The 19933-nt window shown below is 41.7% G+C and overlaps 1 protein-coding gene across 1 annotated transcript; it reads left to right on the top strand.

Moving 5' to 3' along the window:
- Positions 1-1824: 1824 nt before the first annotated feature.
- On the top strand, positions 1825-12035 carry ASIP (agouti signaling protein). The gene is made up of 4 exons (XM_052684181.1): positions 1825-2502; positions 5287-5512; positions 8456-8517; positions 9980-12035. The coding sequence occupies exons 2-4, from the start codon at positions 5359-5361 to the stop codon at positions 10154-10156; spliced, it is 393 nt and encodes a 130-aa protein (XP_052540141.1). The 5' UTR covers positions 1825-2502; positions 5287-5358; the 3' UTR covers positions 10157-12035.
- The last annotated feature ends 7898 nt before the right edge of the window (positions 12036-19933 follow it).

The following is a 19933-nucleotide window of genomic DNA, read 5'->3' as shown; positions in this document are numbered from 1 at the left end:
CTAATTTGTAGTTTAATGAGGAAAAAAGCCTTCTTCCAATTATCAGCCTTTAAAATTAGATTCGATTTAGATCTTCATCCAAGCTTTTTCTGTCTTAACATCATCATTCTCAGTGTCAGCAATGACAAACCCCCACACTAAGGGCCTATTAAGTCTGGAATTATCATTAATCACACAGTAATTGTAAACCAGAGATGATCTCCAACTCCACTGTCATTTTATTGTTGATACTTTGCCTTGTTGTGTGTGAAAGTGTTGAAAGTGTGTCCGAAACCCGGCTGGAACAATGAGCAATCTAGAGGTGATTTTATTCTCTGGAAAATAGAAGCAATTCCACTCCTTTGGAATGCCCCAAAATTGCTTTCCCAAGCACGTAAAACTTTCTGTTTCTTTTAGTCAGTTTTGGTCACCGGCTGGCTGGGTTTTTTGATTTTTATTTTTTTTTAATATGTTTGTATGGGTTTTGTATGTGTGTTTGTTTTATCTTTAGGAATTTCAAAGTCCTCTGAAGTCCTTGAAATACAGATTTCTCTGTTGGAGTGGGAGATTAAATGGCATTTGTTAAGGCAGTTTCAGACTTCTAATTTCTTGACAGCTTTTCCCAACAGTTGTCATTTCGTCCAAGATAAGACATTAAGAATGTTTGCCACAGTGTGTTTCCTTTACCATTTCTCTAACTTTACTCTTACTTACACCGTATCTAATTAAGCATTTCTCAGCAGCTGGACACCTAAATAGAATCAAGACCAAACAGAGTCAATGAAAGTGATGAAGATTAAAAGGCTTTTAGACAGTGAACTTTCCTGTCAACCCCAGGGAATCCCTTACCCTCAGTCTGGAGCACAAGATATAAAATGATTCGTATCGGTCCTCCTCCAGTTTGATCAGTGCATCACAACTACCACGTTGTACCCAAAGCAAAGTAGAATAGATCAGAACTCTGAGAAAAACATGCAGCCTTATATCTCTGTTCCTGGAGCAATGTTATTAAGTCTTTCTTGGTTTTATGCTGTTTTGCTCAAGTATTTGGCCTTGGCTGCTGCAATTGGAAAGTGTGACACATGATCCCTAAAAGCTCAAAGACCAGAACACAAGAGAGGAATAGAAGTGTGCTGTAATTTTCAGTCTCATTCTTCTACAGTCTCACCTCCGAACATGCAAGGGCTAGAAACTGCTCTAAAGTAACAAGAATTCGATAAATGTTAAGCACATGAACACACTGCGTGCCCACATTTTCATTAAGCAGCTGTTCCTAAGCTAGAGAAACTTTTCCTATATTTCAATTGCAAAATTAAGGTAGTTGTGTTACAATTTCTTTTTTTTTTTTTCCTGCTTGGAGCTTTCCAGTGAAAAAGGGAAGCTCATTGGAACGGAAATTTTGTCCTTACCAAAACCTTGGAAATACTAAGAGAGGTAGATTACGACTTTCACAGCCCATTCTCACAACACTAAATGAAATAGCTCAAACACACTGTGATTCAGGTTTGATCTAAAGAAAGCTCTGTATCGGTTTATTCCAAATTCTTTCGTAGTTTGAGGATAAATAGCAGGTATTGCTTGCACTTAATTAACTGACGAGTTTTCGGTGTTGACAGTGCCCTCTGAAGTCTTGAAGGAGTACAACAGTTGCATTCTGTGTAGTCAGAGGCAAGTAAATCTGCTCTTAGTACTGCAGAGCATTCGCAGCAGATGCCTGCCTGCAGCACTGGCCGTTCCCATTTGTCTCAGGTGGATTCGTTCCCTGCCCTCCAACACATCCTCACGGCAGCTCTTCTACTGAAACCTGATGGCTGAGACGGGACAGTGTAGTAATAAATGACCAACCAAAACCTCAGGGGGAGCAATGCAGTCATTTTGTTGAACTCAATTTTTTCCCTAAATACTTCAAAGATGCTCCATCTTAAAATCTTGAAATTTTTCAAGGAATCTGCTAGTTCTTGTGGTTTGGATTTGGTTTGGTTGGTTGGTTGTTGTTTTGGTTTTTTTTTCCTTGCATTCCCTCATTCCATTCAAAATGGAAAGAGCAGCAGAGCAGAGCACAGGTGAAGATTTTTGAGTTCTGAGTGATGTGACGTAGTTTTCAGTACTTCATATTCCTTTGTTCACCCATTCTAACATTTCGTTTTTCTAAGCAACAGTTTTCAACAAGCTATTTAGAGTGATCCCAGTTTATTTATGAGTTGGTCTGAGTCTGTCAGACATCACAAGAAAATTTAAACTAGTCCCTTCCAGTGTTTAAGCCAATCAAAGTCTCCAGCTGCTCACTCTGCTGTTAGATGAGGATAAACCTCAGAGTAGAATGGAATCAGTTGTGGCAGGAAACAAGCTCCTCTCAGAATTGCTGAGTTTACAGAGTGCAACTGAGGAAATCAAATTCTTTCATGAAGACTTAATTTGAACTCACCAAATAAAATGGATTAGAAAAAACGAAAGCTCTTTCTCATCCTACGCCATTTGCTGACTTATATTTGAAAAGAGTACTAATGGGACTTAACAGTTGGGGTGAGTATCAAATATATTCCTTACGTATTCAATAGTATAATCTAAATACAGAGGGAATGGCATAGAAAAGGGCACTGCAATCTCTGACGGTGCTCAATAAATTCATTTGTTTTAAGCTTTCAACTGTTTGCTCTGTTTTTGGTTTTATGTGTACTTCTGTCATTCCCTTGGAAAGTAAAGGGCACTTCGCATGTTAACTGTTTACTTACATAATTTGCTGAACTGTGGCTGATGTTCAGTGATTACTTCTCTGCTTGCAAGACTAACTCCATGTAAACTAAACAAAATCACATTAAACATATCATAGTACATTCTAGTCTAATTAAATCAGTAAATGGCAACCCTGCAATAATATATTTTTTAATTGTTAGGAATCTGCTAAGAAAATGAATTCCTTTAGAACAAAGTGTTCGCAGAAAAGCAGATGTGCAGCTTGCTAAAATTAAGGAAAATAGATTACCTTAAGAAGTCTCTAATGAGTCCCAGAAGGAGAATTAGGAAACTAATGAGCAAAATTGGAAAATAAAAACTCTCTTGTAATGCCAAAAAATAAATATAAAAAAAAAAATAAAAAATAAAAAAAAAAAGGGCAATACATGGAGGAGTTTTGCAACATGATGGAAAAGAGTATCCTACCAGTACCTTTGTCTCACTTTCACTTCTGACTCCACTTTCCACTCACTTTGTCTTTCTGTCAGCTCTGCTTGCATTCATCTAGCAGACTGTGCTGTTAGATGTAACACCCAAGCAGGGTTATCTGGTAGATTCTATGATCAAAATACATGGGCTGCTCTGAAAGTAATGCCTCCTAACTTATGATGTTGGCCCACAATGTCAGAGGCTGGTATTGGTGGGATGGCAGTAGGGATTGAACCTTCCCATCAGCATCCTGTTCCATTTTGTCACCATGCAACAGATGGCAGCAGAGAGGCAGCCTGACAAAATGGTGTCTGACATGGCAGTGTGAGCGGAGCAAAGGTGCGTCACTGAATTCCTCCATGCTGACAAAGCAGCACCCAGTGATACTCATCAACATTTTCTGGATGTTTGTGGAAGTCAAGCAGTGGTGGTGAGCGCAGTGATCTGGTCATTTCAGCAGTGGTGATGGTGGCCTCTGTTGGTGCGGGTTTTGAGGAGCTCAGTGCGCAGGCTGCTGCTCATCACTAACAGAGATGCAGAGCTAATGGTTGTGACTGTGTTGAAAAATACTGCTTTGTAGCTGAGAGTTTGCTCTACCGAACAGTGTTATTGTGCTCTTTGTATTTGTTGAAATTTCCATGAGTAAATAGAAGGCATTAATTTCAGAGCAACCTACAGATATCGCAGAATCACAGAATGGCCAGGGTTGGAAGGGACCTCAAAGATCATGAATCTCCAACCCCCCTGCAACACACACGGCCACCAACCTCCACATTTAATACCAGACCGTATCTGTAATCAAATTAAAGACTCCTCCCATTGCCTATCACAAAATCTTCATCAAATCATTTAAAGGATACATCTATCTACAGCCACTACTTTAACACAGCTTGGGTCACAATTTCCATACGGCTTTGAGCTCTACCAGCTGCATACCACTGGAGATACAGACACAGCAGCATTCAGTTCCCAGTACATCCCTCCTGCTCATCTCTGTATCCCTTCTTTGGACAGTAATTCTTTATGTACTTCTTATGGTCCCCAAAACTCCTCGCGATGCTCAAGGTGATGCTGTACGAGCAGAGTGGAAATGCCCTACTTCGAAAGCAGAAGCTCTTCATCTTTTGTCTCCACTAATTAAACTGTCACAATCTATTGAACTATTTGGCTTCACTGCTTTTTTTTAATACTGCTAGTAGCTTTTCACTGACAAAAAGCTACACATAAATCTGAAGATTGGCAGAACGTCCACAAGGAATGTTTCATAACTCTGACACATCATAAAACTACTGCACATGGAAACAATCATTAACTTTGAACTTCAACAGCATTATAAATCTAGAAGAAAATGAGAGCAAAATGGTAACTGGGTTTGTGTGCTCCGTGTTGCTGCACAGAGCCACTCAGAGGTTGTCCAGGGCCAGTGGCTTTCATCCAAGGTCCATGGCCAGATTCAACAAAGGGCAGGCTTCTCTTTAAGTATGCTCAAATCCTATAGGCATTGCTGATCTGAAAAATTACTGAGTATATACTAAATCCTTTGGCATGCAAGTGCCTTTCAGCCCTGAGGCTTAAATAATTTGTTTGAGTTATGGCTATGAACCAATATGCAAGCACAGCAGCCACATCCAGGATATAATAAAATATTTCTTCATGACTTGTTTGTAGACAAAGAAAAGTAATAGGAAACATAATTTGTTTTTATTGCTGTTATTATTATTATTATTATTATAGATTTTATGGCACAAATATGTAAACAGAACTTTCTGGGAAAAATACCACCATGTGACGGGGCCAGCCAAAAGTGAATGCAGAAATTTCTCCCTTGGTTGTTCAATAAACAATACTGTTAAAGTCAGTGGGGAGAACTCTTCACACCTTCTTTTTTTTTTTTTTTTTTTTTTTCCTCAGTGGGAAGGAAGAAGGGGGGGAACTTTTGAGAAAAGGCTCAGAAGAAAAAAAAGATTCTCTAGAGGATTATGTTTGAGAGATCTTTTTTGTCCCCCCGCTAAGACAACTGCAATCCGAGGTATCCAGGTACCAAGGTTGATGTAGTAGGAACAAATAATTGTCAAAGATCTGTTGATAAAACTGCTCAACATGACAGAATTGCTGAGACTCATCTCCTTCTCTTCTACCACACAGGTACCTCTCTTATGCACACAGGCTTTGACTGTGGTTTGGTTTTCATGAACAGTGGGATTTTTTCTCCCCAGGATGGAAAGTAAGAACCTCTTCCTAAGCCTATTGCTCTGCTACAGTTTGCTCAGAGCTGCCAGTTCTCACCTGGTAATCGAGGAGAAGACAGAATGCAACCTGTCAAAGAACAACAAAATGAACCTCCCAGATCTCCCACCCATCTCCATCGTAGGTTAGTAAAATTTGCCCTTTGATGCCAAATTAACAGGACTTGAAGAAAATGCAGCTGTTGATTAATATGGACTATTTAGATAGCTCACCACAACATTGCATTTCACACAGATGCCTTAGTGTTACGCAGAACTGCAGTGGCAGTGCAGCCATGGGATTCAAGCATGGCAGTGTGGCAAGCCACAATTTAGTGTAAAAAGAACAACAACAGAAAAGCTGCCTTCAGATTTGCAGTTTGCACTGAGGTTCCTATCATACCATATGTCCTTCTGTATTCAAGAGCAAGGTTATTTCACTGATATGGGCATCAATCTTCCTTTGAAACTCCAGTGCAAATAGAAGTGAATATGAGCAATTTATTTATTTTTTTTTTTTATCAACTCTTGTAGAAATCTGTTGATTTCTCTGCTGAGATATCAATATAACATCAGTTTACCTGTGCCAAGTGATCTTTAACCCAGAGAGGAGAGGATTGCAAGGGAGCTAGAAGTCATCAATGTATCCAAGGCAGGACAGGCTATGCCCCTACCATTGCTGACAGGTGCCCATTGGTCCTGTGGTGAATTCTGTCAGACAATGCTTTAACATTTTCCTCCACAAATATTTTTTCATAATCTCAACCTTGACGCTTTCAATGCAATTTAAGTCAGCTTTCAGTTCTCTCTTGAGAAACTTCTACTGTTCATCTCCCTTCTGCAGGCTTCTAGGACTTGTTCTCCAATCAAATAATTTTCTCACCTTTTATTTCCTCTGCCCTTTTACTCAAGGGCAATGTTTCTTTTAGGTGAGCCAGCTGTCCCACACAAGTCTCTCCGATGAAATCCAAATCTCCTTATCCCTGTGTTAATCAAGTTGGTTTAATGACACATTTGTTAAACTCGTGCCACACCATTCTGTGTTGCTTCTAATCCTACACTCCCCACACTTCCAATATTTTTTTTTCCTTTACAACTAGAATCAGAATTATAAAATGCATTCCCTTTGGTTAACTTCTGTGTCTCCTTGGAAAAACGTGGACATGCCTTGAGCATAGCAGATAGGTTAGCATGCCATATTATTTTGCCAACAGACACTCAAGACAGGAAAAATCTCCTAATGCTATCAGGCCTTTTTGCTTTAGATGGCTCTGAAATGCCTCACAAAAAGCTCTCTCCCCTTTCTGCACACCTTCGTTCTCTGCAAGATCCACATCATCCCATCATGCTGTGGAAAAGCCCAGTTTTGCCACTTTCCCATTTTAGAGCCAGTAGAGAAAAGAAACAATTATCCAAAGTAAGAAAAGAAATTCACAGTAAACTAACATGGTAAATGTAAGCAAACAGTGTTCATCCTTGTCCTATATGCATGCAAAAACAACGAGCATTTAACACCCAAAATGAAAGAATGACTTCAAAGGTTTGTAAGCAGCTGGTCAGTTAGACAGCAGTTGAAAGCACAGTAAATAAAAGATGAGGAATATGAAATCATTGGCCGGTTGGGAGAAAGAGGCATCATCTAAATACAAAAGGAAGAGGCAACTACAGTGTTCACCTATTTAAAAAATGTATTTTTATGTTTCCCTCTTGTCTGCCCACTGGATAACATTATCTTCACCAGAATCTCTAGAATAACTACTGCATATTTTTGTTACACCAGCGTTTAAATCTCAGTTTAATTATATTGCTCCATCTTTAACTGAACATTATCAAAACAATTTTATAAGCAAAGCATTCCAGAACAGTTGCAGACATAGAAAACCCAATTGTCACAGAATGGGATGTCAGTGAGGTATTTCAGCTATCAGCACAAAATTTCAGGGGGCAGCATAACAAAGCCAACACAACGTGCCAGATGAAACTGGAACTGACCAACCCACACCAGAGGGTGCAAGCCGTGCTCTTCTTGAGTGGCCTGAAATTCCTTATGCCTGAAATACGGTTTTTCCACCCAGTGTCACTTGATGATGGATGTGTAACCATAGCTCTGTAATGATGCTAAAATAATAAGTGAAACTGCCAAGCAGTGCATTCTTAATTGCGTAATTCTGCAAATTCTGGTAATTATTAAGTGTTCAAAAAGGTTTGGGTAGCAAATTCTGGAACAAGCAAGCAGCCACCATTCATAATTAGGCGTATGCAAATCTTTTCATGTCAATTAATCAGGGATCTTACACTTAATCCAAAGCTCACAATGTACAAAAATATTGTGATAGATGAGAAGGGCAGCGTTCACTCCTTAACAGAAAACTCCTGCTGCGTTAGATCCCAAGGCAAGTCTTAATTATGGAGGTAACATCAAACAGTAATTCCTATTAAAGGTGATATAATAATAAAGCTGATATTCCTCAAAGGATAATGTGAGAAATTTCATGTTAGTGTTTTGACCTTAAAATAAAAGAAGAAACTTTACAAACTTCCATCACACGAAGTCTGAAATCTCCTCTCTAAAATTTACCAAATTCAAGAATCAACTCCAGCAACACACACAAACATTTAAAAGCTACAGGTGTGTTGATGAAACACCTTTGCCTTAGCATTTCATGAAAAGAGACGCTAAGTAAAAAAGGAACAAGAAAGTGAAGAATTCAAGGTGTTTTATGCCAAAACAGCAAAGAGTTTTTTGCTGATGAAACCAGAACAGTAATTCCTGTCAAATTTGTGTAGGTAACACCACTTTTACAGAAGAAAACATGGAATTCTCACTGTTTTTTTCCTGTTGTTTTTTTTTTTTTTTAAATACAATTAATATGCATAAATACTCCAAGAGAATTTACTAACACAGAGCCCTTGGTTTTTTTGTTTTTTTTTTTTTTTTTGGGGGGGGGGGGGGTTGGGTTTTTTTTTGGACGCCTGCAGTGATGACAGCAATGCAGGTTATCTTGCATAAAAATATTATCAAGCATATCTGTTAAAGAATATTTGCTGTAAGACTGATTTAATGTTATGTTTTGCTTTTCTTTTTGAAGATTTAACTAAAAGATCCCAGAAAGTCAGCAGAAAAGAGGCAGAGAATAAGAAATCTTCCAAGGTAGGCAGCTGTTCAGAAAATATTGCCAAAATAGAATGGTTTATTATTGCTATACTTCACCCCAGTGCACTTATCTAGAGAGTTTTTACAGTCATTCCATGACTTAACTTACATAAAGTTTGAAGCTTAATACTGTAAAATGAAAAGATGAAAAACATAAATGATGGGGAAAAAAAGCATGATTCTACATTAGTTACAGGTTACTGGGTTTTGGTTTTGTAGTTTCTGTTTTGCTTTATTTTACAATCCTCTTACAGAAAACCTAGCTTAGACTTGAGATGCTCGAAGTATTTGCAACACTATTCAGGTATTGGCCAAAAAAAGATGCCATTCCCAATCACAGCACGTGGGTCAGCTGTCCAAGCCCTGCAGCTTAGAGGCACAAACTCACTCCGCTCACTTTTAACTGCATGTGCCAAAACACTGAAGTAGAAGGATCCAAATAATTTGGTGTTCAGTTGAAAACATTACCTAGGAATTTTATCCCATTGTTTGGTTCAGATTGGTATTTTCAAGACTCTCTGAGAGAGTAGAAAATAGCATTTTTACTTCATTTTTTGGTTTGACGTGGCAGCTTCTTTGAAGCCAAGCTAGTCTTCACTACAACCAGCAACATTTAGAGTTTCCTTCTTTTCCTTTCTAGTGTTTTGAATGGTCAGCCTTCTCTGAAACACTTCCTAAGCCCCCAGCATGACTCAGGTTGATAAAGGCCACAGGAGGTGCTGCTGTTCCCACTGCAGCTCTCAGCAGGTCGTTCTTGCAGTCAAACTCAAAGTACTCGAGCTTGACGTCTAAAGCACTTACAGACCACATCCATGTTTGCCTTACAAATGAGACTTCTGGTAAACTTACCAATTCTAAAAGATTGCCAGGGGCATTTGTGGAAGGCTCCAGAAGCCTTGCCCAGGTGCCAGGCACGTGCTGACCAGCCCCAGCTTTCCCCTCTTTCCAAATCACAGGGAAGCAGCACTCCTCAGGTAGGCAAAACCTTTTTCAGCTCACTCACCTGTGTCTGCAGTTAAGGATTCCCAGATGCAAATCTGATGCACAGATGATCACTGAGCTCCAAAAGCAGCTTGACAAACAAGCTGGGCATCCAAGAGTAATTCATTACCTTGTTGAACCTGTAATAACGTCATCCTTAAAGATTCTTGCGCTGCTTTCTTTGCTGCTGCTGCATTCTTCTGCACGGTGTATTTGCAAGGTCTATTCAGTCACATTTTTAGGCACTCATAATAGGAAGTGTCTGTTGCCTACGCTGCACATCCATACGCAGTGTGCCATTCTGCTCCATGGGTTCCCATAGCCCAGTCCCACCACATCAACTCCATGCTGCTACTTAATTTGGGTCTCACTGCCATCTCAAGCCAGAAGTTCCCACAGTTCACTTTCTTTGCATCCGTCCCTTATCCTGACCCATAATTGTTCTGCATTTGTATGAATTTTCATGTTTTTGTTCCAGAAAAATGCTGAACCGAAGAAACCTCCAAAACCAAGGCCCACACCTGCTGCTGACTGCGTGCCAAACTTCAAAACCTGCAAACCACACTTGAATTCCTGCTGTAACTACTGTGCCTTGTGCAAATGCCGAATTTTTCAGACGATCTGCCAGTGTCTACTGTTAAACCCAAAGTGCTAAACCAAATCAGGAACATATTAAGGCTGCTGTCTTTCATTAGCTTCTCGAGTGTATATGTCAAACTGCCTAATGCATGTAGCAATCGAAGTAGAGAGCTTTGAAGCTGGTAGGTTGGATTTGTTTCTCTTCAATGGACAATTGTTTTCTTCATGGAGTTGATGCTGTCATAAACAAAATGGTTTTTTTAGGAAGCTGGCAACCAGGAAGATAGACTTTGAACAGGCATTCTTGGCAGAACTAACTTGCATTTAAGGAGAATTCTAGGTACTTGGTGTTTGGGAATTTTTAGGGTTGTAATTTGTTTTTTGTCTGTTTGCTTGTTTTTCTTTTTTGGTTGGTAACTGGGTTTTTTGTTCTTTTCTTTGAGAAGGGTTTTATTAACGAAACATTTCAATGTATCTAACCAGCACTGCAAAACCTGCCTACAATCAACCACACTGAAAAAGGACTTCTCAATCTCATGTGAGACCAGAGCTTAGGTTTGCTCTCAAGGACAGCACAGCACAGGCTTCCAGCAGATCCAATATGGAAAGCTGAAAATGCAAGTTTCCTGGTTAACTCCCCTCTCATACGTTCCACAAAAATTAGGACTAAAATCTTTGTAGGTTACTCCAGCTGAAGGCCATAGCAGCAAAGTTTGGCTCGAAACAAACATCTTCCTCTTCTTGTGGAAGCTCTGTGCCTTAATACTGAGTTATCCCAGATGACATAGCAGAGAGCCTTCCCTGCTGAGCTACTAGGAGAAAGGTCATAGCAGAGCAAGGAGGGAGCAGACCTAGCAGTGCCCAACATGAAGACTATTCATCTGCCAGACTCCAGCTCTCCTGCTTTCCACCTTTTCTGTTCTGCATCTGCCGTATTCCTCTCTTTCCCAGAGTGTATGCACTCTTTTTCCTCCCATGGGCCTCTTGATTTTAGTCTTTTCCCTTCCTCCACCATTATGGTTAGTCACCTGAGGATCCCTGAATTTTCTAATGCTCTGCAGTTCCAATTTGAAGGAAATTTCTCAGGTGATTTATTTCTAAGAGCAGCTGAGGGCTACAAAATCTTCTAGGCGGGCAAAGACAATATAGACGATAAATAGTCCCTAAAGTGGCTCAAGCCTTCAAACATCAGTTCAAAGCCCAGAGCTTTAAATATAGGCTGGGTGTTGACAGAAATATCTGTTCACCTTCTTAGAGAGATATACAGTTGACAGAGAGTTTAATCTGAGAGCCTGAATGATGGCAGGATGTCACTCTGTTCCTCATCCAGCTGTCATGGATGATGCAAGTTTGAATTCTTTTAGATGTGTGTTACTACTTCTTTTAATCAGATATCCTGGCTCAGGAGTCCATGAGCTGTGGTACAAAGAGCATGAGAAGAAATACAACATGGTGGTGGGTTTGGGAACAGAATTTGACACCTTCTTTTCCTAGGGAAGCCGTACGTTCTTGACAAGCTGTTCCAAAGTTTTCATAAGAAGGTGACCTCAGTTGATATTAAAATGATATCCATAATCACACAATTTCTACCGTGGAAACAAGTGCTTGTCTAATCACAAGAGGCCACAGAAACTGTGCTCTAACAGGATGAATGGAAGCAGTGGAGGAAATGGAAAGAAAGGGGGGCAAAAGTCCAACAGCATGTGCTGTTCTCTCAGCAATAACTCTCACTTCTGCTTGGCTGTCTGCTGAGGAATTGGGCAGTACTGAGACCCAGGGTGAGGAGTGAGAGACATAGAAGCTGACCCGGCTTATCCAGGGCATGAAAGAAGAACACAGACTATTCCACATAAGAATAATGAGATTTGTTGTGAAACATACAGCACTTCCTTTATAATACAGCATTTATGCATAGTGTGTTTTGACAGATTCGGTTTATTAATAAACCTTCCTTTTGTTTGTTGGAATTCATTGAGAAGAGATGATGCTTTCTTTGCCATTGATCTACCACACCAAATAATACATACAATCAGGTACTCAGAAATCATTACTAACCTACTTTTCTGGCTAAAGATCACATTGCAGGGAGGGTAGGATACAGAAATCAGTAAGATACATACATACATCTACCATTTGCTTCCTGCATTTAATTTGAACAAGTATTTATGCTAAAGAGTTGGTTTTATATGTGAGAGTGCCCTGAGGGAGATGTCATCAGCACAGAGATGGAAACACATACGCATGACAAACGCAGAGCGTTTAATTTTGTCACATAGCAAAATGTCTTCACAAATAACTCACTGAAATATAAGTTTAGGAACAGACCCAGTAATGCTCTGAGACACAGAGAAATCTCACTCCTGGAGACCAATGGAAACGTTATCTTGATTACAACTGAGTACAAATAAATCATTATTAGCTATTCCAAATATTGCCTCTCTTGTGGGAATTTAAAACAGTTATGTTTTCCCATCTCAAGGTCCAACTTGATTTCTTACTGTCAACTTCAAAGACCAGAAAATCCAAGTTGATCTGGGTGGCTAAAACAAATGCTAGAATTAACATCTGAATGACTACCAGCTCCAATACCTCAGTAATTAGCTGGTGAAGCTGTGAAAGTGTTGGGAGACCCCAAAAGGAAAACAAACAACTTCTCACGTTAGTCTGTAGGATCTTCTCAATAAAACCTTTTCCAAGTTGTCTGTAAACGAGTCAGCAGTATCTGTGACACTGCACCTACTGAGCATAATGAGAGCTTTAACAAATACCTTTTGGACAGAGAAATAAGGCTGACTTCATGATAAATTAGGCGAAAGAGAACGCTATGGAGGCTGTGATCAAAGTAAGGAGCCAAGAAGTACTTGCATGTGCCATGCCCAAAGCTGTCTCTGTAGAAGCTCTGTTTTATGTTGCAAAAATTACATCATGTTAGCCCCATGGAACATGCTTCTCAGAGTACTGCGAGAGTGACCATTTGTGAGAGACCTCAGCCTTACAATCGTACAATATGTGTGAGTGCAGGCATTAAATAACATCTAAAGACAATGCAAAACAATACTAAATAGTGACATTTTTCATCAAAGCCTTTCAAGCTGAATTAGACCACTCTACGTCCAGAATTGACTCTGTGAACATCAAACAGACAAATTCTGGATTTGTTCACTATCCTACTTTTCTGGCTAAAGATCACATTGCAGGGAGGGTAGGATACAGAAATCAGTAAGATACATACATACATCTACCATTTGCTTCCTGAAATCAAGCCCTATTTAACTCAGGCACTTAGGATTTGTAGAATCAGGTGTAAAATTTTTTAAAAACTCTGCTAACAAACACATAAGAAGTTCTGCTTTTTTCTACCACTTTGAACATCCACCCTCCTGGACAACTTCCCCCACACAAAGATCTCCAGATGAGGGTAAAAGATACACAATTGCTATGGTTACAGCACTGCAAAATCAAATTGCCACTATAGTAGCTGGAGCAGATCTGTCACAATTTCCAAAACTAAAACTGCATGTTTAACAGCTACTTCTTTGCAAACAGAGACAATCTTTGACTTGTTTGCATTTCATTTAGTAGTTTACAAGATATAACTGACCCTTGCATGAGATGCAAATTGCCCTTACTACTGCCCCTGTTTTCTTTTCTAACAATATGGATGAGACGGTCCCACGTCTTACACGATGGGCATCCCACCAGCTGTTCTGAACTTTGGGCCACTGATGGTTTCCCAATGCTCACATCAATCCAGATCCTCCTACAAGGCCTCTTGTCCCTCCAGGGATCAGCACCACCTCTCAGATCTGTGCCATCGTAAGACGTGCTGTGGATGCATGCCTGTGTCCAGTTAGTTGATAGAAATGTTGGACAGGACTGGCTCTAGAGTTGAGCCCCAGAGAACACCTCTGGTAACTGTACACAGCCAGATGTAGCCCCATTTACCTCTCGAGCTCTTGCATCGAGTCAGTTCATCACCCAGCACGGTATGAACTCGTTTGTTTCACAGTAGGACAATCCATCCAGAAGGGTGCCATAAAGAACTGTATCAAAGGCCTTACCAAAATCTAGAATAGTGACATCTGCTGCCTTCCCTTCATCCACCACTGACCAATGCCCACTCAGTCATGGCAGTGGCCATATCCCCAGTAAATGTCCCCAGTTTTATCATTCTGAATGACACCTTGTGGCATGGAATGTCCCTTTGGCCAGTTCACGTCAGCTGTCCTGGTTCTGCCCCCTCCCAGCTCCTTGCACTGCCCCAGCCCCCTCACTGGCAGGACAGTACAAGGAACGAAAACTTTCTTGGCTCTGTACAGCATCATTCAACAAAAACTAAAACAACGCTGTGTTATCAACACTGTTTTTTTCCTAAATCCAGATCATACAATAACTACAAGGGAAATTAAGCCTAGCCCAGCTAAAACCAGGACAAAATGTTGGTATAGAAGATCCTGAAACTGCAGCCATTCTGGATCAGCACAGATTCTCCCATTTGCCTCGTCATTCTTTAACAGCACTGCGCCATCCCTTAATGTAACCTCAGTGTTCTTACTGGTATTCCCTTCCCCAGTCAATCCTAGTCTGTCTTGCCAGGTTACGGGTCAAGCAGCATTTCCCCCATTGAGACAGGAGGGTCCCTGCAGACCTTTCAGCCCAAAGCCTTTTCCATGGTTATACAATTCAGAGTTCTTGAGTTGTCTTGAAGCCAGGCACCGATGACCTGAGCTCGCCTGTTTCTTTCCCTGTCTCTCCTTATTAGTGGGGGAAAACACTGTCTGTGCTCCAGAGTCCTTTAGCTGTCTCCCCAGGGCCTTGAAATCTCTTTTGATAGACCTCAGGCTTCCTGCAGCTACATCATTGGTACCCACTTGAAAGAGGAATGGATAACAGTCCGAAGGCTGTCTTATGCTCAAAAGCTTCCTGGTAACATCCTTGACCCGAGCCTTTATGAGGTCTGGCCTGCAGATGGGAGCCCTCATTCCCCAGAGGAGGGAGGGAGTCACCTATGAGAACAACGCGCCTTCGCTTCTTCGCAGCATTGGTTTTGATGCTGCACTTATTGCTACAAGGTCACACCTTGGAGGGAGAACCTGCATGAATGCCTCTTCCTCTTTTCACAACCCCCATCTGCCAGAGCCTCATACCTGCCCGGCAGTGGAAGCTGAGCAGGCAGACAAGCGCTCCTCTCGCTGCTCTGCAGAAACTGGCTTCCAGCCCTCAGGCTCCCCAGGCTGCTGCCATTACCTTGGTGCAGCCCAGATGCTGGACCTGCCGCAGCAGTGGCAAAGCGTGGCTCCCCTGATCCATCTGTCACCTTTTCAGTCTCCCCGCTGCTTCCTGGAGCTTGGACACCAGGCAGAGCAGCTCATCTCCCTGGGTACACTGTGCATGCTCTCACCCTCCATTTTGGGGCAGCACCACAATCTGGGTGTCCACACGGGGACATCACGAGCCTCTGTGAGTCCTTACAACCTGAAGGAGCTCAGAGAGATGTGAAAATGTATTCCCTTGCCTTCTTTCCCCTCAGTAACAGACTTCCACAAAAGGAGCAGCTCAGCAGCATCGGTGCCTGGTACCATTTTAGACACACAGGGGTACCACTCCAGGCTGGCAGATGTGACATGTGGCCTAGAGGAGACCATCTCCATCTGGAGCTGCAGCACAAGGCCAGATGGACACACTGAGCTTCTTAAAGAGCAATTAATCAAAGTGCCCTTCCTAAATTTGTGCAGCCTGCAGATTACTTTCTGAGGTAATACAAAGATTTTATTCGCGTGCTTCTCAGATGATATACAGATGGCCAACATATGGCCAAGTCCTACCTCTCCCAAAAGAAAAAGGAGGTTTTAGTCATTTCTGCAAGATTTCTGAATAAAATGAAAAAGAAAAAGAAAAAAAAAAGGTGATTGCTGCATGACTTGTGCATGTGTATTTCTGTCCGGGAAATCTTGAGATGATGAAATCCTGACCTTAGACACAGGAGCCCTAAAATGGCTGTATATAAATAAATGCCACATGTGAACTGTGTTAATACAAATAAAGTCAGGAAAAGACAAAAATATCATTCAACAGTTTGGGTTGGAAAGGTCCTTAAGCAGCTCCCAGTTCCAACCCCTTCTGTGGGCAGGGGCATCTCCCACCAGGTGTGCTTGTCCCCACAGGACACTTCTGGCCCCTTCAAATCAGTGGAAATCTTCTATTGGCTTTAATTGACTTCTACAGCTTTAATCATCTTCAACAAGCTTTAATAAATACTTAGAATCACTCTCTTTAGCATCTGGCGGGTCTAGCCAATAACTGTTCTTTTACCTTTCCTATTTTTGTAGGCTCCTCAACCAAATATTATTCATGACCTCACATGGGTTTCCCATCAATCTGCACAGCTGTCTCAAGCAGGGCAACAGCAGCAACACAACACTTCCAGCAGTAATGGGCAGAAGTCAGCCCTGAGAACACACAGCATCCCTCTTCTTTGTGTTCCATAGCAAGCTTGGCAGTTGAAAATAATACAAATTCTTTAAAGTCTAATGCTATTTCATGAATGCTTCCCATATGGGAAGCACTAAATGAGCACAGCAGATGCTTTGCTTTCCCTTAATCTCTTCAACTTGTTTATCTCCCTCCTTCACTAACGCTTCTTTCTAAGTACATTTGGCCAAAGCTGTCACTGTTCACCTTCACAACGGTATCATGGTGGGGGTTAGACACTATTTCAGCCAAAGGCTTCACTGCCAGGACAGGTCAAGAAGAGTTTGAATTCTGCTATTTAAAAAAACAAACACATATAGGGAACAATTTTGGAAAGGAGGAAGAACCGGACCAGCAGGTGGCTGTTCTGACTGGGAATCAAGCTAACGTGAAGCACATACCTACAGTGAGCACCAACTTGAAACAAAGCTCTAGGCGTCAGCCTCACTGCTGCTTTAGGTGTTTCAAAAGGTGCTCCCAGTGTGTGCAGTGGGACAACTGCTCAAGGGAAGAGACAACATGGATATGAACCTAAAGCCTGTCTGATATTCTGTTACAGAAATTATTTTCCAATTACAAAATCATAACAGAAGCACTGCAGAAAAGCAGCAGGTTTGCTGAGGAGTGTCTCCCCCCTCTACAGAACAGAGCAAAGTTTAAAAACTTAGGTACAGATTTTCTAAATACCCTCACAAGTTTAACCACCTGTAAGACAAGGACAGGGAGCCAATGGAGCAGCAGTCCCCATCCTGCTCAAAGGAAAGCTGCAAAGCTAACAGTACATTTTGGTTTCACTCTGGAAGCATTCTTTACTCCTGGAAATATTTGTCCTTCTTTATTTTGACTTTTTGTTGAAGAATTAGTGATTTCAAAAAAGGGAAAAGCAGGTCATTGTAGTTGGCTCTTCTTACAGCTGTGCCAAGTCGTCCGGGGCAAACTGCATGATGGAAGAAGCTACCAAGGCTTTACAGCATACATGTACGACATCCGACTGATCTGAACAAAAAAGTACCAAAGACAGAAAAGAAACCACATCTGGCCCATGAGAATCTTCAGATCATTTTCAAGAAGAACCACTGTCATGAGAATGGGCACAGCCACGAGTCATGCAGCCATCAGTGGGACTTCCACGTGCCCCTTCCTTCTTAGTCAGAGACCATCCTTATTTCCTAAGGCCGTTCCCCTCCGTCCATCTCCATTTCACAGGACATGAAGCCACATCAAAAACAAAGAACAGGATCTACCCAAGCTATACTGCAAATCAGCTGCTGTAATAAATCATGGAAACCAACATCATCTGATCGAGATAAATAAAATATGGTAATAAAAAAATATCTGGTTGAGATAAAGTAAAAAGATACGGACAGTTCTCTCTCATTACTTCTAACTCAGTGTTGGCGGAATAAATACTACACCACTCGCCCTTCTTGGAAGGATAGCATAGATAATGAAAGGAAACGATTAACAGAAAATAAATCTGAATTATTGCTCTTCCTGGCCAAATCACAGACCTGTCTAAAAGCTGGGAGTACAATCCTTCACCATCAGCCCTGTTTTACCAGCAGGTTCGGTCACTGCAGGACCACAAGCCCCAAGCAGTGGGCTGGTGGGAGGAGCTGGAGGCGTTAAGAAACAAAGGAACATTGGATATAGGGTAGAACAGAGAACTTCTCCCAGAGTGGTAATTAGGTTTATATTAGTGCTACTTTCTTCCTGCTTGTTTGGGTTCTTTTTTAATTCCTGAACCACTTCAGCAGCACCCAGGAAGAACTAAACCTGAGGAACAGCAATTAACTAGGGGCCATGGGCATTTCCCCACTTCTCAGCCCATGGCTTCCAGCATTCAGGGTAGGTGGGGAAGCTGTAAATCTGAGTGAATTCTAATTTTATAAAAGACAGCACACACCATACCCCATATTTAAATTTATTTTTAGATCTTCCTCATGATCTCCGCATTCCTCTGACATACCGTACACACTTTCCCAAACCAGACCTCCTGTATGCACAGCTAGGAACCTCACTTCTTTTCTTTTTGCCTTTTAAGATGAGCCTGCCAACAAGGCTGAGCTCTCCAAGGCACACTGCACTCAGCCAGCTGGGCGAGCACTGAGCCCAACGAATGCCGCAGTCGAGCTCCTCATTCCCGCTGTCAGAGAGCACTTACAGGCGTATGGCTGAGTGCATCACCCTGCAGCTGAACACAAAGCTCGCCTTTGTTCCTCACCTCACATTCCCCCCCTGCACGTGTGAAGGTCATTTCCAACTGCGACTCAGCGCAGTGATTCGTGTCCCACTTCTCTTGGGATCCAGACCCAGGCAGAGCCGTGGCTCTCATTTCACCCTACTTCTGTGACATCTGCTGTGCAGTCACAAAAATGAGATTGGGCGTAGTCCATCACAGTCAAATGACCCAGCAGGCCAGACGTGGAATTCCATGCATGGGGCTTCAGTACTGGGGAATGGAATGTGAGCCTCATTACCTGCAGCTGCTGCGCTCTTATCGGCGCTTGCTTGTCATTGCATCCAACTCAAACCATTGTAAGAGAATTGTGATGGGACTGACATCTGTATTAAGAGAATCACAGAATGGCCAGGGTTGGAAGGGACCTCAAGGATCATGAATTTCAAACCACGTTTGAGTCAAATTCCCACATTGTCAACTTGCTCAGCTACTCTATTTTCAATAGTAAAGCAAAACTGCTTGGGATCTGTCAATGAAAGCGCTGCAGTAGGAAGCCACTGGTCTGTTCCAGTGCACTGGAACACAGCTCTGCAGAGCAGATATTGTAGATCTGGGCAAGCTACCAGTGCATGGACACCTCCCCGACCCATCCATGGAGTCACAGTTTCACAGGCTCAGTCTCTGAAGTTTCAACAGAAGCTGAATGTCAGGAGTCTGCACTGGGCTTTCCAGGTTTAGAGCTTTGCATACAAACTCTCCCTTGAGACATTTTCTGAAAGTCAGCAGCTGCAGCCCCTGAACCCAGTAATGTGTATCAGACTTCCTCAGGACTCCAAAACCAGGAAATGCAAGATTTCAAGTCTTTCTGTGGAAAACAAAACACACACACATATACACACGTGCACATAAATTCCTCTATGTGCTAAACAATTTCTGTAGGCAATCCATAGCTAGCAAACAGCAATGAGAAATGAGTCCTGACATCCAACATGTGAAATGACAACAAAGCAACATCAGCACGGAACTGGCTGCTAATCTCCACCCAAAACACTCTCTGACAGATCTTCCTAGAAATATATATATCCAATATATGTATATTTATATACACATACACACTTGGACAAGAAGGCACACCATCATAAAACCCTGTGCATTGGACACCTGGAGTAGAATATGCTTCATACGAACTCCGTGTGTCAG

Source organism: Tympanuchus pallidicinctus, unplaced genomic scaffold, assembly GCF_026119805.1.
Source record: "Tympanuchus pallidicinctus isolate F22 unplaced genomic scaffold, pur_lepc_1.0 scaffold20, whole genome shotgun sequence".
NCBI classification, from domain to species: Eukaryota; Metazoa; Chordata; class Aves; order Galliformes; family Phasianidae; genus Tympanuchus; species Tympanuchus pallidicinctus.
This window is presented reverse-complemented; position numbering and strand designations above follow the sequence as displayed.